The sequence below is a fragment of the Notothenia coriiceps genome, unplaced genomic scaffold (genome assembly GCF_000735185.1).
Source record: "Notothenia coriiceps isolate Sejong01 unplaced genomic scaffold, NC01 NC01_scaffold00028797, whole genome shotgun sequence".
NCBI lineage: Eukaryota > Metazoa > Chordata > Actinopteri > Perciformes > Nototheniidae > Notothenia > Notothenia coriiceps.
Genome location: NW_011361498.1, coordinates 372,083 through 398,707, shown reverse-complemented (window position 1 = coordinate 398,707; position 26,625 = coordinate 372,083). Strand labels below are relative to the sequence as shown.

Below are 26,625 nucleotides of genomic sequence, written 5' to 3'. Positions count from 1 at the left end.
TATATATATATATATATATATATATATATATGTGTGTGTGTGTGTGTATATATATATATATATGTGTGTGTATGTGTATATATATAAAACACATTATATAATAATCATGATGGAAGCTGAAATCAGACATCAAATCATTTTCAGCACTTTTGCTTAAAAATTACTGAAATGTTTAGTTTATTATTATTTCTGGTCTATATTTGTTGTACCATATTGAAATAATTTGTTAACATAACTTAGAACATCATTATTATCCCCTTTTTGATTAGCTTTGTTACAAAAATGTGTTTATTTATAAGCCTGTCACCTCACTGTGGGATGAGCTTGGACACGGAGCAAACCCAGATGACGTACAGCTGTCGTTGCCATGGAGCCTGGCAGACATTTTCAGGGTCACCGGCTGTTTAATGTCTCTGATGAAACGTAGCTCGTAATTAAATGCCAATCGGAGGAGTTTGACATTTTCACAAGTCAGTGCTGCTCATGTAAACACTCATGTGTTCCAGGTCATCTCCTCGATACCTACCAGCCGCTTAAAATTCTTGAAATCAGCGGGCCATGGCACCCAGAAGGATGAGATCCCGGACGAGGAGCTGGACGAGCTGGACGACAACGATGAGATCGACCACGCAGAGCGGGAGCTCCGTCGAGGCCAGATCCTCTGGTTCAGAGGCCTCAACCGCATCCAGACTCAGGTAACCATCCACAGACCCTCCCTGCACCAAAACCAACACCCCCAAAGTCCAAGGGAATCAAAAGCCATAAACCCTTTAACTCTATTGCTCTTCCAGCTTAAAATCGATGTTCTCTTTCTCGGCATTCTTAAAGAATGGCTTGTGCCCTTAAACAAAAGCCTTTCCTCTTATTTTCTGTTTTGCTTCTGGGCTATTTTTGACTCGTTCTGAATCTGCTAAAACACGACAAGTTTGAAGGTACTGATGAGAAGCGATTGGATTGGAAGCACGATAAAACGGCTGAATGTTCAAAGCGTATTGGCATTGCTATTCCCTGGAAATATGGACGGATTCTGCGGAGAAAAGAGTGAGAGGTCAGAGCTCCCTCCGATCAGTGCCTTTAAACCCAGCGTCCCCCTTTACTCTCTCTCTCTTTGAACTATAATGCCTAAATCAAATTTCCAAGTTATGTTTTCTATTGTTGCTGGTGCCTTTTCTTTATTTTTCACTCTCCTCTGGCTGTGTTGTGTTTTATTTCCTCTGGGCTTTTCTCCTGTCACGCTGTCTGATTCTTTGCAGATGGATGTAGTGAGTGCGTTCCAGAGTGGAACTTCCTTTCAGGGGGCTCTAAGGCGGCAGGCCTCCAACTCCAGCCAACAACAGCACGATGTAACCAATGTTTCTAGCCCTACACATGTAGCCTTATCCACTACTACCACTACTGCCACTGCCGCCAACACCGCTTCTGCCACTGTGGGGTGTGAGTGCGTGTTCTCCTCTAGTGCATGAGACTTTTTTTACCTCTTCTGTTTTCCTAACATCTTCCTCCTCCACTCTTCTTCTCACCTAACGTTGACACTTTTACTCTCTCATGCCTCAAATGTCATGTAATGTAAAAAAGACACCAGCAAGACATCTTCCATATTGCTTCGATAACACTGCTGTATATATATATATATGTATGTGTGTATGTAACCAGGTCGCTTCTAGTGTCAAAGTGTTATCTCTGTGTCATCATGTTTTCTGTTCTGCTTCTGCTTCAGTCCTAGAAATGGCATAGGTTGGGAAGGGCAGGGGGGGGTGATGTGTATTTCATATTTGACAAGCATTGTATTCTGGATTGACTGTCACCAGGTTTGCCTGTAGCTTCCCCCCCCCCTTGTGCTCTGTTCCTCTGTAGCACCCATGGGTCTGTGTCGCAGCTCGCTAGTCCCTAGTTGGGTAAATGTTTTGAGTATATGCCCATGATCACGGCCAAAAACCATAGATGGGGACCTCCTGTGAGATAATGTATCCGAGTGTCAGTGGATGTCTTGTCAGTCAGTGAAATAATGAGCTTTTCTCCTCCAGCTGTGGCCGTGAAAAAGATAGGGGGTGGCAAGGGAGAGGCTCCAATCGCACCCTGTAGTGGACCAGCAGCTTATATGACAGTTCATTGGATGCGTGTAGTTATGTAAGATCTGGCAGCCCTTTTCTGCATGAGACATCACCACATAGGGAGCGGACACGGATCATTTGATGATGGTATTTCCAAAGGCCGTGCTCCAACAACCGTGTGGCTGGTGACTATTTTTCTCTTTCAGATCTTCCTAGGCAAGACCATCCGACCAGCCGTGGATCTTAAATGTCTAACAGATGTCCCGAGTGTGGAACAAATGTCTTTGCCCCTTGGATGTCAAAACGTGGGACTTTCCCAGATACACTCACACTAGTTCTACTGTTTTTCCCCCATGGCATGTCGGAAAATATGCTATTTAAGTAACGTTCAGATCTCTGTCTCAGGTGGGACCCCCTGAATCCCCTGATCCTGCCTCCATTCTAAACTCTGAACTTTTCCTTTCAGGTTTCTCCTTGAGTTTCTCAAAGTCTTTTTCCTTGTTGAATACTTGTTTGTTGTCAGTATGTGTCCACCTGGCAATGTGTTGCCTGAAAAGAATGAATTCCACTGACTCCCCACATATTCTCCTTTAGATTCTGTGAAATGTGTCATGGGCTATACTCAAAGGTTTACTACCATTGAACACAAGGTAGCGCCACGCTCTGCATGGGTTCAAAGTTCTCTGGTCTCGTTTGTGAGTTTTTCTCTTTGTGCTGTTTTTGACACGTAAACCAGCTTGTAGCTTGGCTGCCGCAGCTTTTTGTTTTACCCCACAAACATAAGCTGTAACTGACCACCCCTTCCTTCTTCCTGTCTCTGTCTCTTTCTTCCTGTCTCTTTCTGTCTCTGTCCTCTTTCAATTTCTTCCTGTCCTTCCTTTTCTGTCTCTGTCCTCTGCTTCTCTTTCCTGTCCTTCCTTTTCTGTCTCTTTCCTTTGTCTCTCTTTTCCCCTGTCTGTTTTTAACTGTCTTTCTTTCTGTCTCTATTCACATTGTCTCTCTGTCTGTCCTTCTTTCTCTGTCACTTTCTTGTCGTTTGTTCTTCCTGCCTTTTTTCTCTCCCAACTCTTTCCTAAGCATGTCCAAGTAAACTCTTGTGTCCAGCCTCTGTCCTCTCTTGTCTTCGGATGTGTTCTTGTCTAAAGAACAACATCCCTCTTGTCTCTTAGTTTCCTTTTTGCATTTTGATTAATCAGACACCAAGTGTTTTGTGACACCTTGCAACTGAACTCACCAAAACAAAAACATACATTGCATTGGGTTTGACATTGGATTGACCCTTCCCAAGACATTGGAGGATTTCCTTAATGGATTTGAAGAATATCTGTTTTTACAAGCTTACAGTCAGGTATCAGTTTTATTTCTACTGAATGGAACTCGAGGTTTCTATTCTTCCGAAACACTTTCCTTAGAGTCATGGCTAAAGTCTAGCTCGTTATACTTGATTAGCATTAGCATCATTTCTGTCCATCAGAAATGTAAAATATTGTGACATTTTTGCATTTATGTTTTGGTATATTGGCAAATGAATCGAACTGAAGAACATAGGCTGCTCCTCATTACACTTTTTTGCCATACAAGTATGAATTTTCGGTGGTTTGAAGGCAAACGTCTCGGCAAATATTGGGCAGCCAACTTAAAGTGAACTGCTATTACAAGTTGTGAATTTAAACAACTGGACATAACTGCACACCTGCACGAGAGTTCTCCCCCTCACAGAATTTGTTGCCCCTAAAACTCACCTCTTATTGACCCAAGAAAACCTGCGCCCTTCAGTTTTTTATGTTGTCCAAATTTAAAACGCACAAACATCCGTACTGATTGTGACTGACGGTGTGTTCCCTGTCGCTTCCCCCTCCCTCCAGATCCGGGTGGTGAATGCATTCCGCAGCTCCATCTCCCTCTATGACGGGCAGGATAAGCCCGACTCGCGGTCATCCATCCACAACTTCATGAACCACCCCGAGTTCCGGATAGAGGACTCTGAGCCCCATATTCCCCTCATAGATGACACCGACGCCGAGGACGACGCTCCTACCAAGCGCAACTCCTCCAGCCCCCGCAACACCACGCCCACGCCGCCCTCACCCACACCCTCCCACACCACCATCGCACCCACCGTCATCCCCGCCACGCCGGTCTCTCCCTCCCCAAACCAGAACAATAACGCTGTGGAGAGCGGTAACCACCTCCTCCCAGAGGGCCCCAAATCAGGAACCCCCTCGGCCCCGGGGAGCCCCCTACACAGCCTGGAGACCTCCCTTTGATCTGACCCCCGCCACGTGTCTCCACCACCCGTCTACCCGCCACGAGGAGCTCCACGCAGACAACAGGAACGACGAACACTTGGAGAGAGAGGCGAAGGGCTAGAAGGAGAGCGTGTGTGAGCTGGCTGGACTCAGAACAGCAAACATTCAGAGGAATGTACGGCTTGGTGTGGATGCTTTGGTCTTCTTCTTTTTGTTGTTCTTATTATTACCCCGCTGCAACACAAGGACTCTATTGTACCCCTCCCCCCTCCCCCCTCCCTCCTTGGTCACTTTTTATTTCTTCTCGGTAAACAAGGGGTGATTATAAACCCGGATTGAAAGTGACCTGTTTTTATTATTCTATTATTATTATTATTATTTGAATTGAGAAGGGGGGGTGCTCCTCCTGGCTTGAAGATCGTCTGTAAGAATTCTGAAAGAACCTTTACGCTTCTCTTTTATCTGAATGGTGTTGTATATTTATCTCTTTGGCCCTTGCTCATTCAAAACTTATTTCTGCTCCATTGGCTGTTAATATTTTGAGTTATTTATGTTTTTGGAAAAAGCAGGTCTGTTTACAAAGTTTGTAGATACTTTTTTTCTGTTTGTAGGCAAAAGAGCTTCCTGATGTATGATGCAGAAAACTGAGACAGAATATAAAATGAATGAGAGGATTATTTCAGATACTGCTGTATTTTCAGGACAAAAAGGGTGTTTCTATTGAAACTTAACTATTTTTGCCTGCAAGTTTTATTTGTTATATATTTGTAGATACATGTAGAACCTTCTAGCCAAACCGATAAACACTAAGGCTTGTATAGAAAAGAGGTCCACGGTTGGAGGAGTTTTCACAGGAGACGCGACGGGAAAGACAATTCGGGCCTCTGTCCACTAACATTGCTATAAATATTCTTCCATTTCTTCGATAGTTTTCATGTGCACAAAACCTTCTGGAGTTCTGGATTCTCTTTTCATTCATTCTTTTGTGTTCAAGGATTTCCACATGTTAAAGGTTCACTCATTAAAGGGAGTTAAGAAGATATCTGGGCCCATCTTTAGCAAGCATCTCAGACTGACACCAATATCATGCTGAAACAAAGTCTTACCTCGCAGTCGGAAATGAAGTTATTAACCTCCTGCAGTCGCTTCAGCAGGAAGTAGAAGTTCTTTAGATTTGTTTTGTTTTACACACTGCACCGTAAAGTAAAATGTCTTCTTGTAGTAGTTAGATTTAAAAGATTTGATGCAGGGAAATCTCATGGGTGTGTGGCTAATTTATGCATGCAAGGCTAACATTGATTTTATCCACAGCTCATAAAACACTACTAAAATCACCTTTTTGTTCAAAGTATTGCTGTATTCAGCAAGTGCTCCTATTTATTCTTCACTCACACTAAACTTGAATGTGCCTTGGCTACAAAAACAATTGAGACGATGCATTTCCCGCCTGCAGGTAACTCCTCAGATAAACACTGTTACTCCTACAGCTAAGCGTAGGACCAATCCGCTTCATTCTGATGGTTCTGGGCCAGTTGTGAATCATTCGCTCTCTGGATGCTTGGTAAATATGGCCCCTGGTTATCTTTGGTTTTTCTTTGTTTTAAACCAGTGCATTTCATTTTTACTTTTTGTCTATCTCAGCAAACATACCCCCCTGCCAATGTATAATATTAACATTTGTTGACTCAGGCATAGAGGAAATATTTAATTTAAAAGGAATCTATAACAAAAGAACCTTTTTAACTTCAGACTTTGTGTATTTAGATAGCAAAAAAATGTCTTGATTAAAAAAAAAAAAAGCAAGTGAATTATTTTCATATTTCATCAATCTTTTGAGTCATGCCTTAGGGAAAACTTAATTTAACTCCTCCGAGTTCTGGTTTGTTGACATTTAAAAACGGGGGGGGAAGGCTTCTTTTTTTGGTCTCTTTTTTTGATTTGAACCCTGTCCATAAGACTCCTTTCAACATGGATTAATGTTGCTGCATTTGGTTTGTTTGTAAAATATTTTTGACACCTGATGTACTGGAAACGCTAAAGAATTGGACATGTGCATTTTTCAAGAATAAAGACTAGGCATACACTGGTATCTATCTGCACAGGGTACTTTATTTCATAGCGTTCCTTGGGGAAAACAATTTTGATACAAATCATAATAAAACGTATACCTTTGTATTTTTATGACAATACCGATGATACCTTTCATCGTACTAAACCAATTTTGGATGATTTGACACCAATCACGTTATATGGGGAGGGTTTTGGCCACTAAAATGTGTGTTCTGGAATATTCATCTCAGGGTGCAATCGGTGTGAAAGAGAACAGGCCTCTTTAGTTTGTATATTAACACGCTTAATTAAATGTTAAGGACGGTGCTTGTCACCCACACAGGAGCTGGGCCAGCAGGCTGCAGATTGTCCTGCTGCCGGCTGGCCGTCTCCACCTGGAGGGCCGTGGACAGGACGTGGAGATGTTAAATCACAACGTTCTCTGAGGAAACACTTAGATTGATATCTTTTACAGATGATAAAATAGCAGCTGGGATTGCATACAAAGTGAGAAATTGAAAAGGCAAGCGGAATCCACATGAGGAGTTTGTTCTGTAGCTTCTTCCTGTAGTGGGAATGAATGTTTTTCCATCTGTTTTATGGATTATTTTTTTATCTTTTAACATTTGGAAATAAAAGTACTTCATGTCTGTTTATCTTGAGCATTTTAAATGGATATCGTGATTGGATTTACATTTGAAACTTGTCGAGTAATGTGTATGGTTTTTAAAAATAAAAAATGTATTTAGCCTAATTGCAGGGCCATGTTTTTCATTTCCCATGCAGTATTTATGGAGTGGAGTCATGCATTCAAATGTGGTCGTCTACATTTCTGCAAGCTAACATCTCTGGCTTTTGTGAGAGTGATTTTCACACAATAAAGTAACTGTTTAATTGACTCATTATCATCATCATCAGCTAATGGACAAAGCGGACGAATCACTGTTAAATATAGTGTGAATTTACCTTCTAATATATTTTAATACGTGAGCTAGAGAGCTTTCTGTCAGATTATTTACATTGTAAATAATGGCTGGAATTATTTAATATCTCATGTCATGTTTTTTTTTATTCAAATAATTCTGATACAAAAATATATATATTGTAGATTTTGATTATTATAAAATATATCTAAAAAATGTGATACAAAAATATAGTATAAATGTATGGAGTCCCTAAGGGGATTTATAAAATAATTTCAGACTGCCAAGTTTCTGTGTGGTAATGAGAGTACATTAATTAATGTAGTTATATTTTAAAGTCCAAGCTATTTTGCAGAATATTTTGTTGGCAGTTCTCATCTGATTAATTGAACCCAAATTGTATCTGTGCAGACTGCTGCGTTGGCGGATTATCCATGAGTGTAGTGTTCTCTGTGTACTGTACATCCATGAGTGTGCTATTTGTTAAAGTACTAGAGCACACCCATAATGCACATGCGTGCCAGCGCACGGTTTGTTGCTTGTTGCAAACAGCCGCTGTCCATTACCCTCCAGACAGAATCTGCACTGCAGGAGTCAGCTAATCTGCATTGATCTATGATGGAGGAACATCTGTACAGCTGCTTTAGTACCTTCCCTCTATGAAACCCTCCAGCATCGGAGGTCAAAGGAGCTGTCCACCTGCTCGCTCTGTGAGGACATATGTGTGTTTGTCAGTCTGCCAACACACACACATTCACTATTATGTAGTGCGTAACTTTATTAATACATTTTAGGATTCGATTTTTTGTGAGTTTGATTTTCCTTTTCACATTGTTGCTTATTTACTCGATGTTTTATGTTATAGCCTACAGATACATTTAATTTTTTAAGGGGCTTTGGAATTATTAATAGGCCTATATGATAAAAGCTGTTACCAATAAATTCATCATCTGATCCTGCTAAAGGATTTATCGATGTATGATCTGATAAACTGAATTTAGAAACACAAAATCAGTTGTCGTTGCACAGCCACACCACCAGAGGGCAGTCGACTTATCTCTGGACCTCTGCTTGTAGCCCTTTAAACAAAGATTGTAGAGATGAGTCACTCGGGGTCGCATTCTTCACATGCGGTCGGGAAAACAACCACAACCCATTGCGCTGCTAGGACAATTAAGTTTGCCTAGCAACTGAGTGAGACGTCTACACTCTTCTTCCTCTTACCGAGGTTCCTTTCCGCTCTGCAGGAATCCCTTCTGCCGTAATGGACTCTGACACCGGCCGAAGGTCTGCAAACCACAGGTCGTAACGTTTCTGTAAGTACTGCAGTGTGCTACACTGTCAGCCTCTCAAAACTAACACACCGTGTTGTAGAATGAGTGAAGGGGAAGCTGTGTGTTTCCCTCTTGAGTTGGACGTTATTGAATGCCCCCCTTAAAATCGTTAATGTTAAGCTAATTTACTGTAACGTTGTATCCTTATTTGAGTGTTAGAGCTCAGTTAGCATGTTCTGTCAGCTGGTGCTGGTCCCCGAACGCCACACAATGCACATTGGATGATCGTGCTGTATAGTAATGTCAACAATATAGGTGAGAAGGCAGCCAGATCTCACCTGTATGGAGTTATATGACCTATTCCTCATTATTTTAGATTAGATTAGATCCAACTTTATTGTCATTGTCCAGAGTACTAAGACAACGAAAGGCACTTACCATTTAACCAGAAATGCAGAACAAGTAGTAGGCTACAGTGATATTTGCATAATACAAATATACATCTGACAGTATTTACACTATGAACAGTATAAGGAGGTATCTAGACATTATAAACAGCAGTATAGAAATTGAATATACTATAGATCAGGTCCAAAAAAGACAGTACTATACACTATAAATATGAATATACTATAGAGACTGTTATTGACATTTTTAAGTAATATGAATAAATGTGAGTATGCTAAACCAGGCTGGCCTATTTTAGTGTATTCTAAATGATTCTGTGTGTTTTATTGTGTTTATTTTATTGATACTCTATGGATATCTAACTGAATTCTGTTGATATGTAAACATACACTGTTTATTTGTTGAACTCAACGCTGTTGTAACAAACAACACTTTGGGATCAATGGTGTACATCTAATCTAATCCATACTGTTGCATGGGACCCATCCTCTCCTAGAGGCAGGAATGCGACACCGCTGAGCTCAACATGAAAGAGTGGTGGGTGCATGTGGGTTTGATCTGCATCCCACTGATGGCTGTCTACCTTCACATCCCACCCCCCCACCTGTCCCCCGCCCTTCAGAAGTGGCACAGTGCGGGGGAGGTGTTCCACTTCAGAGGCAGGGAGATCTTCTACAGAGGTGAGTTTGGAATGTGTCCTCGGTCACAGTGCTGGGGTTAATGTACACACACGGGTAGTCAGGAGTGTAATGGAATATTACTTTGACCAGGGCTTCATTACGTTTTCAATTCACGAATATTATTTTAACATCCAAATCAAGTGAAAAACAGCCATTATAAGAGACATCGTACGTTTTGTCTGACTGGCTAACAGTCCAACACCCAAAGAGATGCACTTTATTTCCCGGCTGTTCTAGAGCTTATAACCATAGAGGTTGCCATTAAATGTTCAAGTTTTAATTTTCTTTATCGACTAATTGTTCAATCTATATAAATGTCACATTGTCTATTGTCTTATGAGCTAAGCGGTGTGCTTCTGAGAGACCTGATCATATTCTTAGTTATAATGTTGTTTATTTATTTTTTCACCATGCATCCATCCCTTCCCCACATGTGCTTTTCACACATGTAAATGTCTTCTCTCCCTGAACCAGATTCCTCCGGTGCTTTGGGAAGCTCTGATGTCATCATTCTGCTGCACGGCTTCCCCACCTCCAGCTTCGACTGGAACAAGGTACGCAATCAGTAGCTAGTGAAACACACCGAAGCACCGTTAAAAAGCATAGATGTCGTTTTCACGCTTGAAAAGACTTTGATTGGGTTAGCTGGACTAGACTCGTAGAGAGACACTCCTTTAAAAACATTTGATTATTTCAGAGTTTGAGCTAGAAAACAGGGACCTGTTCAAATATCTATAACATTTCCATGACACAGAAATGAAAAAAAGAATCTCAATAGAAGGCAATGAAGTAATTGGAGTTCTGGCAGACTCGTCTCATCAAACCCCCTCAGAAATGGTCTCTATAGCAATTAACAAAAAAACATATGGAAGAAGTAACCTATATGTGAAAATGAAGTGGGAGGGAGAGTTTAACATTGAGTCGTCTGAGAGTGATTGGCATTCTATGCTGAAAACAACATACTTTAACTAGCTCCAAAAGATGGAAGGAACTTGGAAGGACATTAAACCACACATTACAAATAAACAAATGGGAAGAGAGTAGTACTGTGTGAGACAATGTGGACAGTTCCATCCCAATAACTCAGGGGTTACTCAGACTCTGGAAGACATATGAACGTATAAGAGTCCCTGTGACCTCAGGGCTGTGCACCTAGGCTTGATTCCAGATAGTATCATTGGAAAGGAAGACCTCTTATCTTTAAAAAAAATCCTGATACAGGTTAAAAGGTGACCCTCCTGGCCTGGGTCAGTGACTCGACATTGTAGAAGAAATGTATGCTATGTAAAGACTGACCTACTGTCTGAGGACTAAAGCAGAGCTCTGTGAACGAGGCTAGGAGAAATGGAATGTATCAATGTAATAAGAAGGCTGTAAATGTGGAGGAGTGTGGTCCCCTGTTTAGTTTTTCAGTATCTATGTATCTATCTGTGTGTGTTATGTATTTGTCAATTACAAATAATGTGTTTGACCAGAGAGTTAATGTGTGTTTTTCTGTACAGATCTGGGAGCCCCTCACTCAGCGCTTCCATCGAGTCATTGCACTAGACTTCCTGGGTTTCGGCTTTAGTGACAAGCCTGTGAGTAGTGTCAGTTCAAATGTCTCTATTTTATAGATGAAGCAATTATGAACACATGTCCTGCTTGATGATCTATAACTTCACTGACTCATGACGTGTTTCCTCCTGCCGGACCCCCCAGAGACCCCACAAGTACTCCATCTTCGAGCAGGCCAGTGTGGTGGAGGCTCTGGCGGCTCACCTGGGTCTGAGCCACCAGAGAGTGAATGTGATGTCCCACGATTACGGAGACACCGTGGCCCTGGAGCTGCTCTACAGGTCTGTGTGTGTGCCAGGGAACACATTTGATAACAGAGTAGAATGTTAAAGAGCTAACCCCCCCCCCCTCCTCTGTGTTTTCTCTGTCCTGCTGCTGAACAGAAGTGACCAAAACCGCACAGGTCACCTGACCTTCAACAGCCTGTGTCTCTCTAACGGAGGTACTGTCTTTGGGCATGTTGTAGTTAGCAGCTTTACAGCAACAAGACTGGGGCTCTTATATTCTGTAATCAGTTCTTAAAGGAAGGCTTCATCCACAAAGAACATCTCTATATTCCTCTCTCATCCTGGGTTACCTTGACATCTTAAAGAGAAGAAAAAGAAAGAAAGTCCTTGATGAATACACTTAACACCTGTAAAACTTTATTCACACCAGAGGTCGCGTTAACCGAATATTTTCCGTTGTAACATTATTTTTTTTGACAATGACGGAAAAATCTGAAAGCAGTCCGTCATTTTGACAGATTAGAACAAACTCGGAACAGCGCCAAAGTTTCCGGTGTTATGCCGCGTTATGCATGCCCGCCAAAAAGGAAATGATACCGTTTCCAAACCTAACTTTGCCGAACAAATCATTGAAATGTCTGTTAGTGCTTTACGCTGTGCGTGCTTCCACCAGGTGCAGTGGGCATGCATAACACGGCCAAACATTTTCTAGATTTAGCTTCCAAATTGCTTTTATCTCTTGATAAAAGCAATTTGGAAGCTAAATCTAGAAAATGTTTGGTAGTTTGTATGTAAGTTGTCGACTTTACTTTTGGTATGACAAAAAGGGCAATTTGAGTTTCATAGTAAAGTAAAAATAATAATGTAACCTAAATCAGTTTGCTATGTGTTGAAAGTCACACTCAGTGCTGAATGTATTATTTCCCTCAGGTTTATTCCCAGAAACACATTACCCACGTTTGCTGCAGAGGGTGAGTCACCTTTGATCCTACCATTCATCTCATGTGGAATTGTGTAATGTAAGATTTGAATGGTAATCTGGTGTGTGGGTTTGGCTCTCAAAGGTTTAACTGAGAGGTTGTTTTGTCTCTCAAAGCTTCTGAAGGACTCCAGTTTCCTGGCTCCAGTTCTGACGCGTCTCACCAACTATATGCTCTTCCAAAAAGGGTAAGAGAACCAGCGTTTTCTTCCAAATGATGAGATTAAAATCTATGTTGTAACTGCATTAATGTTCTTTTTTTTAATGTTTTCTGTCTTCTGTCAGGATTGGAGACGTTTTCGGGCCCTACACACAGCCCACAGACGCTGAGTTCTGGGACATGTGGACGGGGCTACGCCACAACGACGGCAACTTAGTGTTGGACAGGTGTGTGTGTGTGTGTGTGTGTGTGTGTGTGTGTGTGTGTGTGTGTGTGTGTGTGTGTGTGTGTGTGTGTGTGTGTGTATTTGTTTTCTTTGCATTCAAATGAATTGTTTTAGTTGCTGCTAACTCATGTAATCTTCTCCTTCTCCCAGCATTCTGCAATACATCAACCAGAGATTAAAACACAGAGAGCGGTGGGTGGGTGCGCTCACCTCCACCTTCGTCCCACGTGAGTTCAAAGTTGCTCCTTGTTGATGAATGAGAGGGTGGGGGTCATTTCGTGCAGCCGAAACATTTCCTTGAGATGTATTAACTCTGTTGTGCAGAGTCCTGGACGCTAAGCTGCTTAGCATGTGAGAGGAAGCCTCGTAGTCCATCTGTGATCCTGAGCTCAGGGGGGAGGTGTGTGTATGTGGGAGTGTGAGTGTGTGTGTGGGTGGGTGGGTGTGTGTGTGTGTGTGCTGCTGACACAGACCTCATAGTAAATGAGGCTAAAGGCTTTAGCTAGAGTCACTGAGACAATTCTTCTGAATCATTGTAGCGGTGAGTAAATGTGAGATTCAAGTGTCGGGTGATTTAGAAAAAGAATGTGGCGTCCTGCAACATATAAATCAAATCCAATTCATTCTAATTTGTATATCATATAACTCATTTAGCTTTTAGACCTCATATCCAGATCTTTTATTTGCTATTCCAATTTGAACTATCTTCTTTGAAGAACTCCATTTTGTATCTCTCCTTCCTCTCAGTGTTCCTCCCTCCATGACCTGTTTCCTCCCTCTTGTGTTTCAGTGCACATGATCTACGGACCCCTGGACCCGGTCAACCCTCATCCCCAGTTCATTCGTCTTTACCAGTGAGTGCCCAACCTTTCATTCTTAATCCGTGTCTGAAACCTCTTTACAGACACTCCGCTCTCTGCTCATACTTTCTTTTGGAGCTGAACAACAGATAGACGTTATTTAAAAACTTCCCACATATGACAAAATGTGGACATTTATGGGAACATTTTTATGAATCTAATGATTATGAATGAGTTTACATTTAGGTTTTGATCACAAAAATGTTAATGTTTATTCTAATTATTTCAGGGGTTTTTGTAGCTTTTTTGTTGTTGTTGGTTGCTCATTCTACTGCCTAGTTTCCAAATATGTTTTTTGGATGGGATTCGAACCAAAAACCTTTAAAACTAAAAGTCAACGACATTACCACTACACCAAAGAGGAGAGATAGATGTGAGTGTCCTCACATTAAAACTTGTAGTCAGAAATACTCACTATTTTGGTTAAATTACATGTATTCTTTGGATGCAAATAATGAGGCAACACTTATGCACAAACAAATGTTGACATTTGCCTTTTTCTTCATGTTTGGAGCATTTTAGTAGGGAGATTAAGAAAAAAAAACAGAAACTGATTTCAGATAAAGCTTGATTTAAATACTGTGGTCTCTGAGTCAGTGTCTTAAACCACTAGACCACCAATGTGTTAAATAGTTGTTGTGTGTTTGTTTCTCTTAATGTCATTCACTGACACACGTGTCCTGTTCTGCAGGAAGCTGGTCCAGAGGTCCACCATCACCATTCTGGACGAACACATCAGTCACTACCCTCAGCTGGAGGATCCCACCGGCTTCCTCAATGCATATTTCAATTTCATTCACTCTTTCTGAAAAGATACTAAATGCAATAACCTGTGATCATGAATGAATTCTCACCCTTAACAAGCTGTTTGGTATTTCCCAATTAATTTCTAAATGGTCACATGTGGTGCTGAGACCTTTTTTGATGATTGCATCCAGGAGTAATGCTTCATCAGATTGAGATGTAATCACCAGTAGTTTACCAGCATCAGTCCCTAAATGTCAATTACTACCAGGAGACATCAAATGTGAGCTATAAATACATTCATTGTACTGAATGACTATTCTGGTGATGCCAGAGGTTCATTTATCGACCCTCTTTCAGCACAACACTAAAAGTTCTGTTGGGTCTGTGATTATTTCACTTTGTGGGAAATGGTCAGTTTGTCCTTTAATTGTATGCATTCTGAATGAATTTTGATATGATTTTCTACATTTCTCCTGATGTCAATGAAAGCCGAAATGTCAACATTTTCTCCAAATAAAACTAGTTTTGTAAAAAAAAATGTTAATGGAACTCGATATACTTTGACAGACAGAATTTATTGAAGATTTGTCCGAAGAATGTTCTTATCGCAAACAAAACATGGGGACCAGCAGACAGTAAAAGAAACTGAAGAAACATTTTAGAAGTAATACAATGTATGTTATCTTCCAGGTCGCATCGTGTCAGCATAATAACATAATATATTTAATCATTAGAGCTGTGGAAAGTGATGACAGTTTGTGGTGCAGAGAGGGGGGCGGGGCTTAGCCCACGGACGCCAGGATGATGTCGACAACCGTCTCGTCACTGCTGCGCACCGTCACCTGCATGGTGACCCCGTCAGCCAGGGCCAGGCGGGCGCGGACCAGCACGTCGTGACCCCCCCGAAACACACCTGAGAAGAGAGGGGAGAGCTGTCAGCGGCCAATCAAATCACAGAACCCAGCTTACCAGGATAGTTTCAAAAAACAAAACGTATTTGTGTTCAATAGTGTTAGGTGAGAAAGTGATGAAATAATTATGACGGTATATTATCCTTATTGAGTGATGTTAATTGAACTGAATCTTAATTCAGTCTGCCTCTTTAGTAATGGTGTTTGGTTATGAGAAACATAAAGGCTAAATTACAAATGTAAGAAATCAACTCCACATCTAGCACCCACCAGCGAGGAAGAGGACATGCGAGTTCTTGTTTTCGGGAACTTTGTCGGAGCGTTCGCATGGCTGCATTCCCAGGAAGCTGATGATGTTACCCACCGCCTCTGCACACGGAAACCAAAAGATGAGTCACTCAGCACACTCATCTACTGCAAACATCTTCAATGACACTGACTAACAAGCGCAGTGCATATTGTTATGGTTGACACACTGGACTCTAGTCTACAAATGGAATCTCAACTCAAATATGAAAATGTCAAATATTCAACGATAGATTTGTTGTACTAAGTGCAGATTCTGACTCACCGTCCAGAGTCCGTACAGACGCCAGGGCGAAAGTCTCTTCTTTCTCAAATTCATCTCCCACTTCCTCCCACGCTGCTCCAAAGTTGGATTTCAAAACCTTTTGAATGTGATCTGCCACCGTCACCTCCAGATCCTCCAGCTGCAGAGGGGCAGGGAAACAAGATGAATAGGATTCACATTGACAAACAAACACCAAATGAAGCTCATTCTTCTTGTTGGTTTAGTTTTGTGATTGCATACCACGTATTCATCATCATAACCGTCATCGTCGGGCTCTCCTGTGTTGGGGTCGCAGTCTCTGACCAGGTACTTCATAGTACAACTGAAGGTACAAGACACTGAGGAAGAGGGAAACACCTTTAATATTCTTTATCAATCTGCGACTGCTCAAAGAGCCCAAAAACCTCTCCGTGTTCCTACCGGCGGTGGGGTCGTCCTCGGGCAGCCGCACCAGGGTGTAGCAGGACCCCGGCTGACTGTAGGCCAGGTTAGCGGCGGGGGTGTAGTGAATCACCTCGTAGGACTCCGACGGCTCCATTTGCACCATGACCTGACACAGAGACCAACACAACACAATCACAATACTGCGTGGACTCCTCTCTTTTATGTAAGATCACTCAAACGAGTCATTTAAGAACAGCACGATGTATCTAGCCAGATCTCCAGAAACATTCAAGTTAGTTGAACAAAATGTTCATGAAACAAAGCGGGTACCTTTTGCAGGAGCTGGTCGTTCAGCGTGTTTGTGCAGTCGAACTGGAACACCATGTGCCTGGCGAAGGTGTGTTTGACGCAGCGCACCACGTATTCTGTCTCAGCCTCCGTCAGCTGCACCTGCTCCGAGGACTTGAAGAGCGGGCCGAGACCCTGGAACTCTGGGATGGCCGCCAGTTGTTCTGTAAAACAAACAAAACAGAGACAGTTTAAAACAATACTGTGGTTTAAGTATAAAGGTGAGTATCAATGTCTAATTTAGAATGTGATGATGGACAGACAGTTATTGATCTTACCTTGATAAATGTCCTGGCGTGATGGGGTCAACTTATCTGGCATTTTGCTGCTGGAAATAGGGGCCATTTCTAGGAAGAATAAAAAACATAACTTAACTTTCTGATTCAGTGATGGCTTCTCATTTGAGGATTAAAAAACCCTGTACCTGTTTTGTGTTCTGTGAGAGGAGTGGTGGCCAGAGGGACACTCTTTATGTCGAAGGGCTTCTCTGAGGGGTCCAGAGTGTACTGGTGGAGAGACTTCTCCAGGCCGGGGATAGAGACCGACAGACCTGAGAGCAGCACACAGGGGAGGAGACAAAGTCAGCAAAAACCTCTCTAACGTATGGGTAGATATTCTGACAGGCAGCTAGTATGAACTCTCATCAACACTATCAAGACATTGTGTGTGTGTGTGTGTGCGTGTGCGTGTGCGTGTGCGTGTGCGTGTGCGTGTGTGTGCGTGTACCATTAAAGATGTATGCAGCGTTCAGAGCCTTCTGCTTTTGCTGCAGCACGTTGTTGTAGAAAGTAGCTCTGTCGCGCACCTCATCATCACTGTCCATCATGCACCTGGGAGAACAAACGTGTTACAGTCAGACATCACAATTCCATTCAAACACAGATGTAGAGGACGGGATTCATTAGATTTAAGAAGTCTATTACCAATACTTTAAAATATGTTTGCTTTGTATTTTCCTCAAATTCAAATAAGTACCTCTGCATGAGAACCAGGACGCTCGGCAGCAGATCATCATTCTGAGCTCCAAATTTAGCCAGAGCGCTGACAGCAGCTGAAGGAAGAAGCAAATGTTTAAACTGGTTATAAAAGACCATAGAAATAAAGTAATCAGTATTCCATAGATGTCATGCAAGTAGCACTGACAGACACATGGATGTTAGAGGTCAGCCACTGCCATTGTAAAAAATGGACATTCCTTAAAATGTTTCCCATTGACCCCCCCACAGTCCCCCCCCCTCACCTGCACGGACAGCCTCGCTCTCCAGCACCACCCTGTTGAAGATGAAGCGGATGTACTTGGAGGGCTGGGGGGTGCGGGGGCCCTCCTTGCCCAGGAGGTGCAGGATCTTTGTGGCGAGCACCGTGTGTTCGCAGTCCTCGATGAACTCACACAGGTGGGCCAGGCCCGTCTCCTTACTCTCCGGGTTCTCCTCGATGATGCTGATGATGCAGTCCACGATGGCCCGCTTGTAATCAAAACCCCCCTGCAGAGAGAGAAGGGTCAGGCTTAAACACAACTGAAACACACACTGTAGGACTTCATCAAGTAATATGCAACACGATACACAATCTGTGGACAAATGGACTACTGATCAACACTTATGTATACTTGCTCTATAGCAAGTGTGAAGGTCAGCAGTCTGCAAATGATCCACTCACATCATCTCTGAGCATGTTGGACAGGAAGTTCATCATGACGCTGTGCTTCCTGGGATACTTCTGACACAGAGCGCTGATGGCCTGCACAACGACCACCTGGAACAACAAGCATCAGGGCCAGGTTAGGGACAAATACAACAATAACAACAGGATTCAAAAAAGTCAGGTGAAGAAGAGCATCTCATATAGGAAATTAATGCCTTGCTCTAATTTGTAGAGTATTTGATGGCAAGACTCATTGTCTGTTTGTAGAGAAACACAGGATCAACCTAAGCTAAAACGTGAGTGTCTGACCTTGAACTCGTCAGAGATCTCCGAGACGAACGAGGAGATCTGCTTCATGAGTCGGTCCACGCTGCTCTCACTGCCCGTCTTCAGCAGAGTGGTGATGGCCAGCGTGGCGATGCTGCGGTTGGAGTCGGTGATCAGGTTCTCCAGGTCCAGGTTGCACGCAGTCACAGCTGATGGATGCTTCATGGCCACCTAGTGGACACAGGGAACATGTCAGTGTGTGTCAAAACAGATGGATCACAAAAAAGCACTTTCAGGCATGCTTTATGTATCTGGCTGTGACATCAAAAGGGACCACTCTAACACTGCCTTTTACATAATGCAACTCCTGAATAACTCAGCAATATGACAAACTATATCTGAATTGAAATATCTATGCTTACACATCATAAATAAAAGAAGCCATGTAAAGGAGGATGTTGAATGAAGCTGTACCTTGTTGAGGGTCCGGACTGCAGCGTACCTCAGGGCTGCTTTAGGAGAGCTGCAGAAGAGCTGCAGTACTGTGGGAAGACATCCACAGTGAGACTCATGAACACACCATTCTGTTCTGACAGCCCACTATACAGATAGAACAGAGAGGACTGAGATGTGGGTAAACTCCTGACCTGACACAGCGGGGGCCAGCTCCCGGGCCGTACAGTTGGGCATGTGGACGATGGCAGAGGCCGCCTCGTACACCACCATCTCGTTCTTGTTCCTCAGGCAGCTCTCGATGAAGTCAAACAACGGGCTGTCGTGCCTGGAAATAAAAAGGCAGAATTCAGTACTCATTAACCCTGCAGTTTGCATCATGTTGTCCTATGACTACTGAGATGTTTGTGTTTGTCTACGAGAGCAAAAGGTTCTTTTTTCTCATCCAAGGGCCCATGATAGGATGGAGAATATACTGGGGACGGCCTTATTTATATCCCGGGGAATTATCTTTACTTTTTTAACACCATATTCTTCATTAAGAAATGACTTAGAAATCATACGTTTAGTTGTGTTGCAGATGTTAAGAGATCAAACATTTGTTAAATATTAGAATGTACTTTATTTTTGACGCCTCTAGGAAATATATAATTATATTGTATATTTTGTAATATCATGATCATTTAAATGAATGAATCTGAAATCTTTTCTCACCCCCCCTCCGTCTCGTCCAGCAGCTTGCTGGCGATCCTGATGAGCATGCAGTGGGCAAAGGGAGACTTGAGGCCGGACTTGGTGAACTTGTTGAGCATCTTGGTGACGGCCAGGCGGTCGTTCTTCCTCAGGTGGTACAACAGGCCCAGGGCATGGTACTGGGACAAGGGACACACATACAAGCAACACTTTGAAATGTAACTGTAACAAGTGATATATAATCTGCTCCAACTGAACACACTCACATATTACTCTTCCCTCTACAAACAGATAAGTGTTCAAACTAACATGAATGTCTCCTACACACCTGGACCATGACGTTGTCACTGGAAGCAGCTTCCTGAGCCTCATTCACCCAGCGCTTCACCACATCGTAGCTCATCTTCACCATGTGCTGCACACACAGAGAGAAAGGACTACATTACCCCAATGATATGACAAGTGAATCTCAATGTTATGGAACCATAACACATCAGGAGAATCTTTGAATATGTAAGAGAAATGTAAAACAGTGCCTTGTCTTACCAGTGAGGAGACCAGGGCTGAGCTGGACACACTGGGCACCTTGTCGACAATAGCCTGCTTCATGTATCTCTCAATGGCCTGCAGCATGGTGGTCTGTGGGGAAGACAAGGAACGTTTTAATAAAACAATGCTTCACATCTAAATGATATTCTAAATATGTATATATAATATATACAGGAGCTCTCCTGTATAGCATGATATGACAATGTGAAGCGAGAGATGGGGCAACAGGAGAGGGAAAACAAGCTGAAGCAGGACTCACATCAGTGATCCTGCAGAGGGCTCTGATAGCAGGTCCTCTGTACACATCCTCCTTCCCTGTCATGTCTTTGGTCAGGCTGTAAGATATCACACAAGGAGAAAACATATTTATAACAGAGTTGTTCTCATACGTGATATAGTTTGAGATGCCTTGTCTGTCAACCAGATTAAGTACTGAAGGATAAGAGCTCAATATATCAGTATTTTCACACAGGTCATTTAACGTCATGGTACAAACCTGCTAGTGACAATGATGACATCCTCAGAGATGTTGGCCATCTCTTTGATGGTCAGGTAGCACATCCTCCTCAGGGTTTGCTAAGAGAGAAAGAAAGTATGAACTTATTGAACTTAAACACTACAAACTGATGCTCAAATGAAAAAGAATAAGTAAATCTCTTAGTATCCAAACTAATAATTGAATGAATGAGATCTTACGTCATTGGACTGGAAGAGCCGGGTCATCGCAAAGAAGGCCTCGGTGGCCTCTGTGGTCCCAAAGTGCTCCCCCTTAATAAAACATAGAAAAGACAAAGAGAGACCTTTGATGTTAAGCTGGGGGGACAAACAAAACTAAATACATGTCAAAAAAGTAAGTGTTCCTTTTAAAAGGAACTACTTTTTACCTGGTTGAGCAGGTATATGATCTTGGTGAGAATGTGGAGGCATCTCCTCGGGTTGATAGGAGTCTCATTGAAGATTCGTGCCTGAGAACACAGAGGACACCTTCATTCATTTCAATGGCAAGGATATTGTTTCTTTGGCTGATGCTTTTTGTCTTATATAAACAGCAGAACACATTTTATTTGATTACTGGTTTGTTTATTATTTTTGCACACAAGTAACATATAAAAACACTGAATCAAAATACAAAGAAAACGTTCAATAAATAATGTTGGGTAATTCTACACACATTCGGACACAAGCAATAAACAATAGAGGTAGAATTGTACATTTTTAACAAATATTATGAGGGGAAATTACCTCCTGCAACACGGCACTCTTCTCCAGATGTTGGAAAGGGTTGGACCCACTCCCTAAATGTCAGAACAGAACAGTTGGAGAGGTTGTAGTTAAAGCATTGCAGTATTGCACGCCGAGAGGACGCCAGTCTAAGATACATATATTCAATCCAAAATATAATACTAATCAAAGCAATACATGAAGACATATCTCCCTTGGATTAAAGAATCCCTGCAGCATGATTCACTCATCTACATTGTGAACTCATGTTCAGAGATTAAACGTCTAAACAACACATCATAACATCCAGCTGACACTGTCTACACTTCAATGCTAACGCTACATTTCGCTATCTGGTGTTAAAATAGCGCGAACACATTTGAATGCAACTGATAATCGGTTTAAAATTTACCTTCGATACCTGTTACATACATATAAAATAACATGCAAGCCACGGTTAAACGACATCTTAATACCTCCTGTTAACTTTAGCTAGCCGGCTAGCTGTTCCAGGCTAGCTCTGTTAGCTTCCAACGCGTCAAACCTCTTGTCAGTCCACACACAATTTGCGTTTTACAAACGTTTTCACTGTTTACATTAATAACTGTGTGCTCTTACCTGACTCCTCGTCCTTCTTATCAAACTTTTTAATCATGTTGTCGGAATGGAGCAGACGGACGAGATGCTCTCGGTCAGAAGAGAAGCTACTTCCACGTAGCCAAAATGAAAACTCACTTCCGGGTGAAGCGTCCACGTCAACGAAGACAAGCATGAACCATTTTACGTCCTGACCAGCAGAGGGCGCTGCTGACAAACTACATTATACAGGAGAGTGAATGAACCTATAGTTCATACTGGATTTAAACCAAGTCACACATGTTTAGTAAGTAACTCTTTTATTAGATTTGGTGACACAAATATTTAAACATATTCTTTTTTCCAACTGAGAAAAATGCTCCATAGATCATGGAAGAGCCTCCTTACTGCTACATAACATATCAAATGTCTGATATATTTTTGCTTGAGTTTTGCTAGATAAATGTGAATTATATTGCACAGTGAAAATAGAACGATATGCCTGCTTGCTAATTCATCCTTGACTTTGAGTAAGATTTGGGCATGGGAAAGTATAGGAGGACCAAAGAGAACTGAGAGTGGCCCAACATGGGAGCAACGGAGAAATAATAATTTCTCAAAACAGTAGTCGAAATCATTTAAATGGCCACAAGATGTCGCCATTGCATCCTTGTTTTGAGACTCTTGCCAGAAAGGAGACCATCACCCCATCTATAAAAGCCAAATAGCTGTTGAAGTATTCAGTTCAGTGGAGAAAGAACAATTCTCATCCACTGACAGCGTAATAAGGAATTTATGCTATAGCCTGACTGATACTGATCATTGTATTTGAGACTTCAAATGATAAAGATATTCTGTTTTTGTCTTTGTATTATTATATAATGGCCATGCTGTAAAAACGTACATGATAGGCTTCTGATGTATCAGTCAGTGTCTACTAGCCTTATCAATTGTAAAGGAATAATGATTTCAAGGAATATTCTATGTAGCCTACCCAATTGTTTAAAATGCTGTCTGTACAAAAAGTTAAATGTAGTAAATCGCATCTGCTTTATTTGAGGAAAAATAATCCTTTATTTTGCGTATAAAAATAACAGACATCTGATGAACACTACATTCTCATGCATTTGCATTTTACTGTATGTCATGATCTTGCAGTTGGTTTGTACAGTATTTCAGTGTTTTTCCTGATGATGTTACACAAACCTGGATTCATCATAGGCTCCCATCTGAACTTCAGAACAGCAATCTTCTTAAATAAATCAAACAACAAAGAGAGAAAAACATCATACTATAAAATCTAATGTTATGATTATGCAACAGAGTTACAAAACACACCATATTTCGCTAAGGATGTAATAATTGATACTGAAAACAGCTTTGTTCTTTTTTGTTTAGTTCATGTTTTAAAATTTGATGAGTCCCGGGCAACTGACCATATTAAACATACATTTTACAGACAGAGAAACTAAGGGTTTATTTAAATTGTATGCAGTCCTGCTTTGCTGCAGCTCATACTCATATCTGTTTCAAGTCTTCTTTTCAGATCTGAAAGGTGAGACCATTTCAAGTGTTTCATTCAAATTTAAAACACATCCATGTTCTCTTAAAACACAATTATCTTGATACAAGTCAAATTACTTCCTTATTGCTTATTGCTACAACACTTATTTTAGAGCATAAGAAACACATGGATTATTCTCACCTTGAATCTTTTTTATAAAACACTCTGTCTCCATTTAAGAGTCAATTTATGAGTAACAATTTGTACATTTGACAGTTTTAAGATATTTATATGCCAATTATTGTCACAATGTAAAGATTTTACATCCAACTATTGGTCATACGTCCCGATGGAGGTTTCCCCATTTGTTTTCATTGGAGTAACAGAAATAAAAAACTTTACAGTTACTCAGTTTTCTTAGATATGCTTCTTTTACCTGCACTGTGAGTGGAAATATAACAATCTTCCAGAGATAAAGAAATCAAAAGCGTACACTTTGAAAGTGAATAATGCATCACATTTGAGGCCAACACTGGTCATGGCAGATAATGTACATCTGAAGTTGTCCAACATGATCACTTTTTCCTGCCAATGTGAGCCAGCATGCGCGCGTTCTCGGCCGCCTTTGCGCGCATGTGTTTGGCCTTGGCGACGTCAAAGAGGACGTTCATGATGTTGGTCGGGACGTCCAGAGACAGGGTCAGCCTGCTCCTTCGGTCGCCTTTGATGCTGTTTCGGAGAAGCTGCTCTCTGAGCTTCGTCCGGCTAACGAAGCGGTAGTTCGCGGGACTTGAAGTCCTTTTTTCCCGGCTGGACTCGGCAGAAGTGGAGGTGGAGGAGGAGAGGTACTCTGCGGACTGCAGAAGGGACCCCCAGCCGTCGACAGGGAGCTCCTCCTCGTCACTCTGGACCCCCACATCCATCTGGTCGTCGCACAGGAGGTTGGAGCGGGTGTGGTAAAGGCGGAGGCAAAGGCTGGAGGTCGGCGTGCACAGGACCGAGAGCAGCAGCAGGGTCTTCAGGGAGGACAGCATGCTGAGTCCTCTGGGACCCCCAAAGGAGAATAGGGAGAGGGAAGAAAACATGTTTACTTTCCCCCCTAACACTTCATCATAAGAATATATTTTATTTCACGCATTAAGTGTATTAATCTTAAAGTAAGTAACAGCAAACGGAATGAGAATAATGCAGGTCTTATTTAGTTTTAACATAACAACTAAAATGTTACTTCTTAATTCTCTCAAAAGCAATATGGTTCTATAACATTCGAGCGATAGTTCAGATCAAGTTCAGCTTGTGTTTTCATCAAACATATGTTTGAAAACAGATAATGTAATTTAATTGGGTCACAAACAGGTAATAATGTGTGTACAACTTACCACTCGTGTCCTAAGAATGCAGTTAGAGAGGTCACCCAACACTATCCCTGCGAAGAAAACCCAAAGTGGCAGAAATCCTCTGAAGTGAAGTGTGATAAGAAATCCCGATGAAGTGATACTGAGCGGAGGTCAGCAGTGCGCACTGTCCGACCGGCAGCGTGTCATGCTCGTCCATTCCCTCTGCATTCATTTAGTAGGAGCCACCAAACTGCAGCCCTACGCCAGCAACAACGTCATCCCCGTTCACATGTTGGTCTGCTCTCCAGTATCCCATTGGTTGTGATGCAGTGATGTAGTGGTACATTGAAAAAAGTTGTTAAACGTGACCTCCTGTCGGTGAACAAAAGGCATCACGACAACAGAGACAACAAAACACTTGTTTTCTTGCAGCCTGATCCTTTTTCGGTATGTTTACTCCTCATTAAATTCTCGTTTTATGACATAAGATTGCTTGTTGAGGACAAGTGACAATTCCCACTCAGAACGACGGACGGTTCTCATTCAGAACAAGTAAAAGCTCCCACTCAGAACCATGGACAGTTCTCATTCAGGCAACACTTTCTTATATTACATTACATTACATGTCACTTGTTAGACGCTTTTATCCAAAGCGACTTACATACTCAATACTGTGGACAATCCCCACAGGAGCAATTTGGGTCTTGCCCAGGGACACAATGACATGCTGACTGCAGTGGGGTTTGAACCTGTTCAGAACACCAACGCACAACCCACTGCACCACACACCTCCCATATATTTGCAGTTATTGTAAATTCAGCAAGAATAATTGCATTATTTAATACGTGTATCTGACTATTTTGACAATCAATTAATAGTTTTAAATATGGTTTTCAATGTGTTTTAAATACAACTTTAAGTGTAGACGCAACACACACATGGGAACTACCTAGTGATGTAAATTACATGTCAAAACCAAGTTTGCAGAAGTGAGAGGATCAAAGGGTGTTGGGTCAAACTTTAATGAGCAACTTCATCGTGGGATTAATATGACTGTAAGTCTGCACAGCTGGAGAATGCAGTCTCTGACACACTGTGCTAAACACGTCCTCCCACTCCTGCCTCCACTCAGCAACGGAGCTCTGAAATGGAATGAGTCGCTCCTCTTTAGCTTCAATGGAGAACATCACTTTCATGCTATGCTGGATTATGTTGTTGTTAGTCACTTGAAATGTGACATGTTCAAAGTTCCTGCTCAGTTTAGGTCTGGTTTTTAGTCTTAAGTTTAACAAGTTAAATAATATGAACCAACATACTTCACTTCTTTCTTTGTGGAAATATAGTTGAAATACAGGTTCTTACTATTACAATTTTTTTTGATTTGTGTTCTTTTATTGGTTCCATGGTTTAATGTGGTCCAGGTCCATGTCCATTGGTCAAGCCGGCCAGCTAACCAATCAGAGCAGACTGTGCTCTGGTTTCAGACAGAGGGTGAAAAGAGGTGCTGCAGCACAGGCAGTATGAGCAAGATAAAGAGCTTTGAACTTTAAAGCATGGAGACATGTCCCAGTAGAGACACACAATGCTAATATGAACCTGAACATGAGCAAATAGGGCCCCTTTAAGCTGCCTTAAGTTATCATTTAAGCTTTGCCCAAACACTAAATGTGAACAGAAAAAACAAACAAAAAAAACAAATTTGTTAGACCTTTAGGGGGTACACACAATGCATTTTGATTGTTTCAATACAACTTCAAAGAGCCACCTTTTGCGATA

General features: G+C 41.9%; 4 protein-coding genes across 5 annotated transcripts; 2 read left to right on the top strand and 2 right to left on the bottom strand.

Annotated features, from left to right (window-relative positions):
- The first annotated feature begins 446 nt into the window (after positions 1–446).
- Positions 447–7,247, top strand: LOC104958366 (plasma membrane calcium-transporting ATPase 1-like). The gene is made up of 3 exons (XM_010786084.1): positions 447–695; positions 1,254–1,343; positions 3,917–7,247. Exons 2-3 carry the CDS (start codon positions 1,254–1,256, stop codon positions 4,316–4,318), a joined length of 492 nt encoding a protein of 163 aa, XP_010784386.1. The 5' UTR covers positions 447–695; the 3' UTR covers positions 4,319–7,247.
- A 1,119-nt stretch (positions 7,248–8,366) lies between these two features.
- Positions 8,367–14,928, top strand: mest (mesoderm specific transcript). 2 transcript variants are annotated; one of them, XM_010786081.1, is made up of 13 exons: positions 8,367–8,588; positions 9,451–9,634; positions 10,109–10,188; positions 11,137–11,214; positions 11,336–11,472; positions 11,575–11,633; positions 12,349–12,389; positions 12,515–12,585; positions 12,683–12,784; positions 12,934–13,010; positions 13,108–13,183; positions 13,574–13,637; positions 14,335–14,922. In XM_010786081.1, exons 2-13 carry the CDS (start codon positions 9,481–9,483, stop codon positions 14,461–14,463), a joined length of 1,068 nt encoding a protein of 355 aa, XP_010784383.1. In that variant the 5' UTR covers positions 8,367–8,588; positions 9,451–9,480; the 3' UTR covers positions 14,464–14,922. The 2 variants fall into 2 exon arrangements, with proteins under 2 accessions (XP_010784383.1, XP_010784385.1); XM_010786083.1 differs by lacking the exon at positions 13,108–13,183 and having other exon boundaries at positions 14,335–14,928.
- An 18-nt stretch (positions 14,929–14,946) lies between these two features.
- copg2 (COPI coat complex subunit gamma 2) lies at positions 14,947–22,165 on the bottom strand. The gene is made up of 24 exons (XM_010786080.1): positions 22,050–22,165; positions 21,453–21,505; positions 21,095–21,175; positions 20,907–20,978; positions 20,707–20,786; positions 20,470–20,545; positions 20,208–20,300; positions 19,990–20,076; positions 19,683–19,840; positions 19,163–19,296; positions 18,990–19,057; positions 18,558–18,746; positions 18,264–18,359; positions 17,845–18,088; positions 17,580–17,655; positions 17,331–17,434; positions 17,029–17,154; positions 16,883–16,951; positions 16,587–16,768; positions 16,293–16,422; positions 16,113–16,210; positions 15,873–16,011; positions 15,572–15,670; positions 14,947–15,303 (listed from the first exon to the last, which is right to left on the bottom strand). Exons 1-24 carry the CDS (start codon positions 22,084–22,086, stop codon positions 15,173–15,175), a joined length of 2,622 nt encoding a protein of 873 aa, XP_010784382.1. The 5' UTR covers positions 22,087–22,165; the 3' UTR covers positions 14,947–15,172.
- A 209-nt stretch (positions 22,166–22,374) lies between these two features.
- On the bottom strand, positions 22,375–25,060 carry ucn3l (urocortin 3, like). Its single transcript, XM_010786079.1, has 2 exons — positions 24,891–25,060; positions 22,375–24,555 (listed from the first exon to the last, which is right to left on the bottom strand). Exon 2 carries the CDS (start codon positions 24,543–24,545, stop codon positions 24,087–24,089), a length of 459 nt encoding a protein of 152 aa, XP_010784381.1. The 5' UTR covers positions 24,546–24,555; positions 24,891–25,060; the 3' UTR covers positions 22,375–24,086.
- Positions 25,061–26,625: the final 1,565 nt, after the last annotated feature.

What these genes read in the sequence shown, in the direction of transcription:
- LOC104958366 (XM_010786084.1), top strand. Translation starts at nt 1,254, where the DNA reads ATGGATGTAGTGAGTGCGTTCCAGAGTGGAACTTCCTTTCAGGGGGCT. An exon ending in CCAGCCAACAACAGCACGAT is followed by an intron (nt 1,344 to 3,916) that starts GTAACCAATGTT and finishes CCCTCCCTCCAG; the next exon opens with ATCCGGGTGGTGAATGCATT.
- mest (XM_010786081.1), top strand. Translation starts at nt 9,481, where the DNA reads ATGAAAGAGTGGTGGGTGCATGTGGGTTTGATCTGCATCCCACTGATG. An exon ending in GGCAACTTAGTGTTGGACAG is followed by an intron (nt 12,785 to 12,933) that starts GTGTGTGTGTGT and finishes TCCTTCTCCCAG; the next exon opens with CATTCTGCAATACATCAACC. An exon ending in CAGTTCATTCGTCTTTACCA is followed by an intron (nt 13,638 to 14,334) that starts GTGAGTGCCCAA and finishes CCTGTTCTGCAG; the next exon opens with GAAGCTGGTCCAGAGGTCCA.
- copg2 (XM_010786080.1), bottom strand. Translation starts at nt 22,086, where the DNA reads ATGATTAAAAAGTTTGATAAGAAGGACGAGGAGTCAG. An exon ending in CAGCCCTGGTCTCCTCACTG is followed by an intron (nt 20,077 to 20,207) that starts GTAAGACAAGGC and finishes CTGTGTGTGCAG; the next exon opens with CACATGGTGAAGATGAGCTA. An exon ending in CCAACATGCTCAGAGATGAT is followed by an intron (nt 18,089 to 18,263) that starts GTGAGTGGATCA and finishes CTCTCTCTGCAG; the next exon opens with GGGGGTTTTGATTACAAGCG.
- ucn3l (XM_010786079.1), bottom strand. Translation starts at nt 24,545, where the DNA reads ATGCTGTCCTCCCTGAAGACCCTGCTGCTGCTCTCGGTCCTGTGCACG.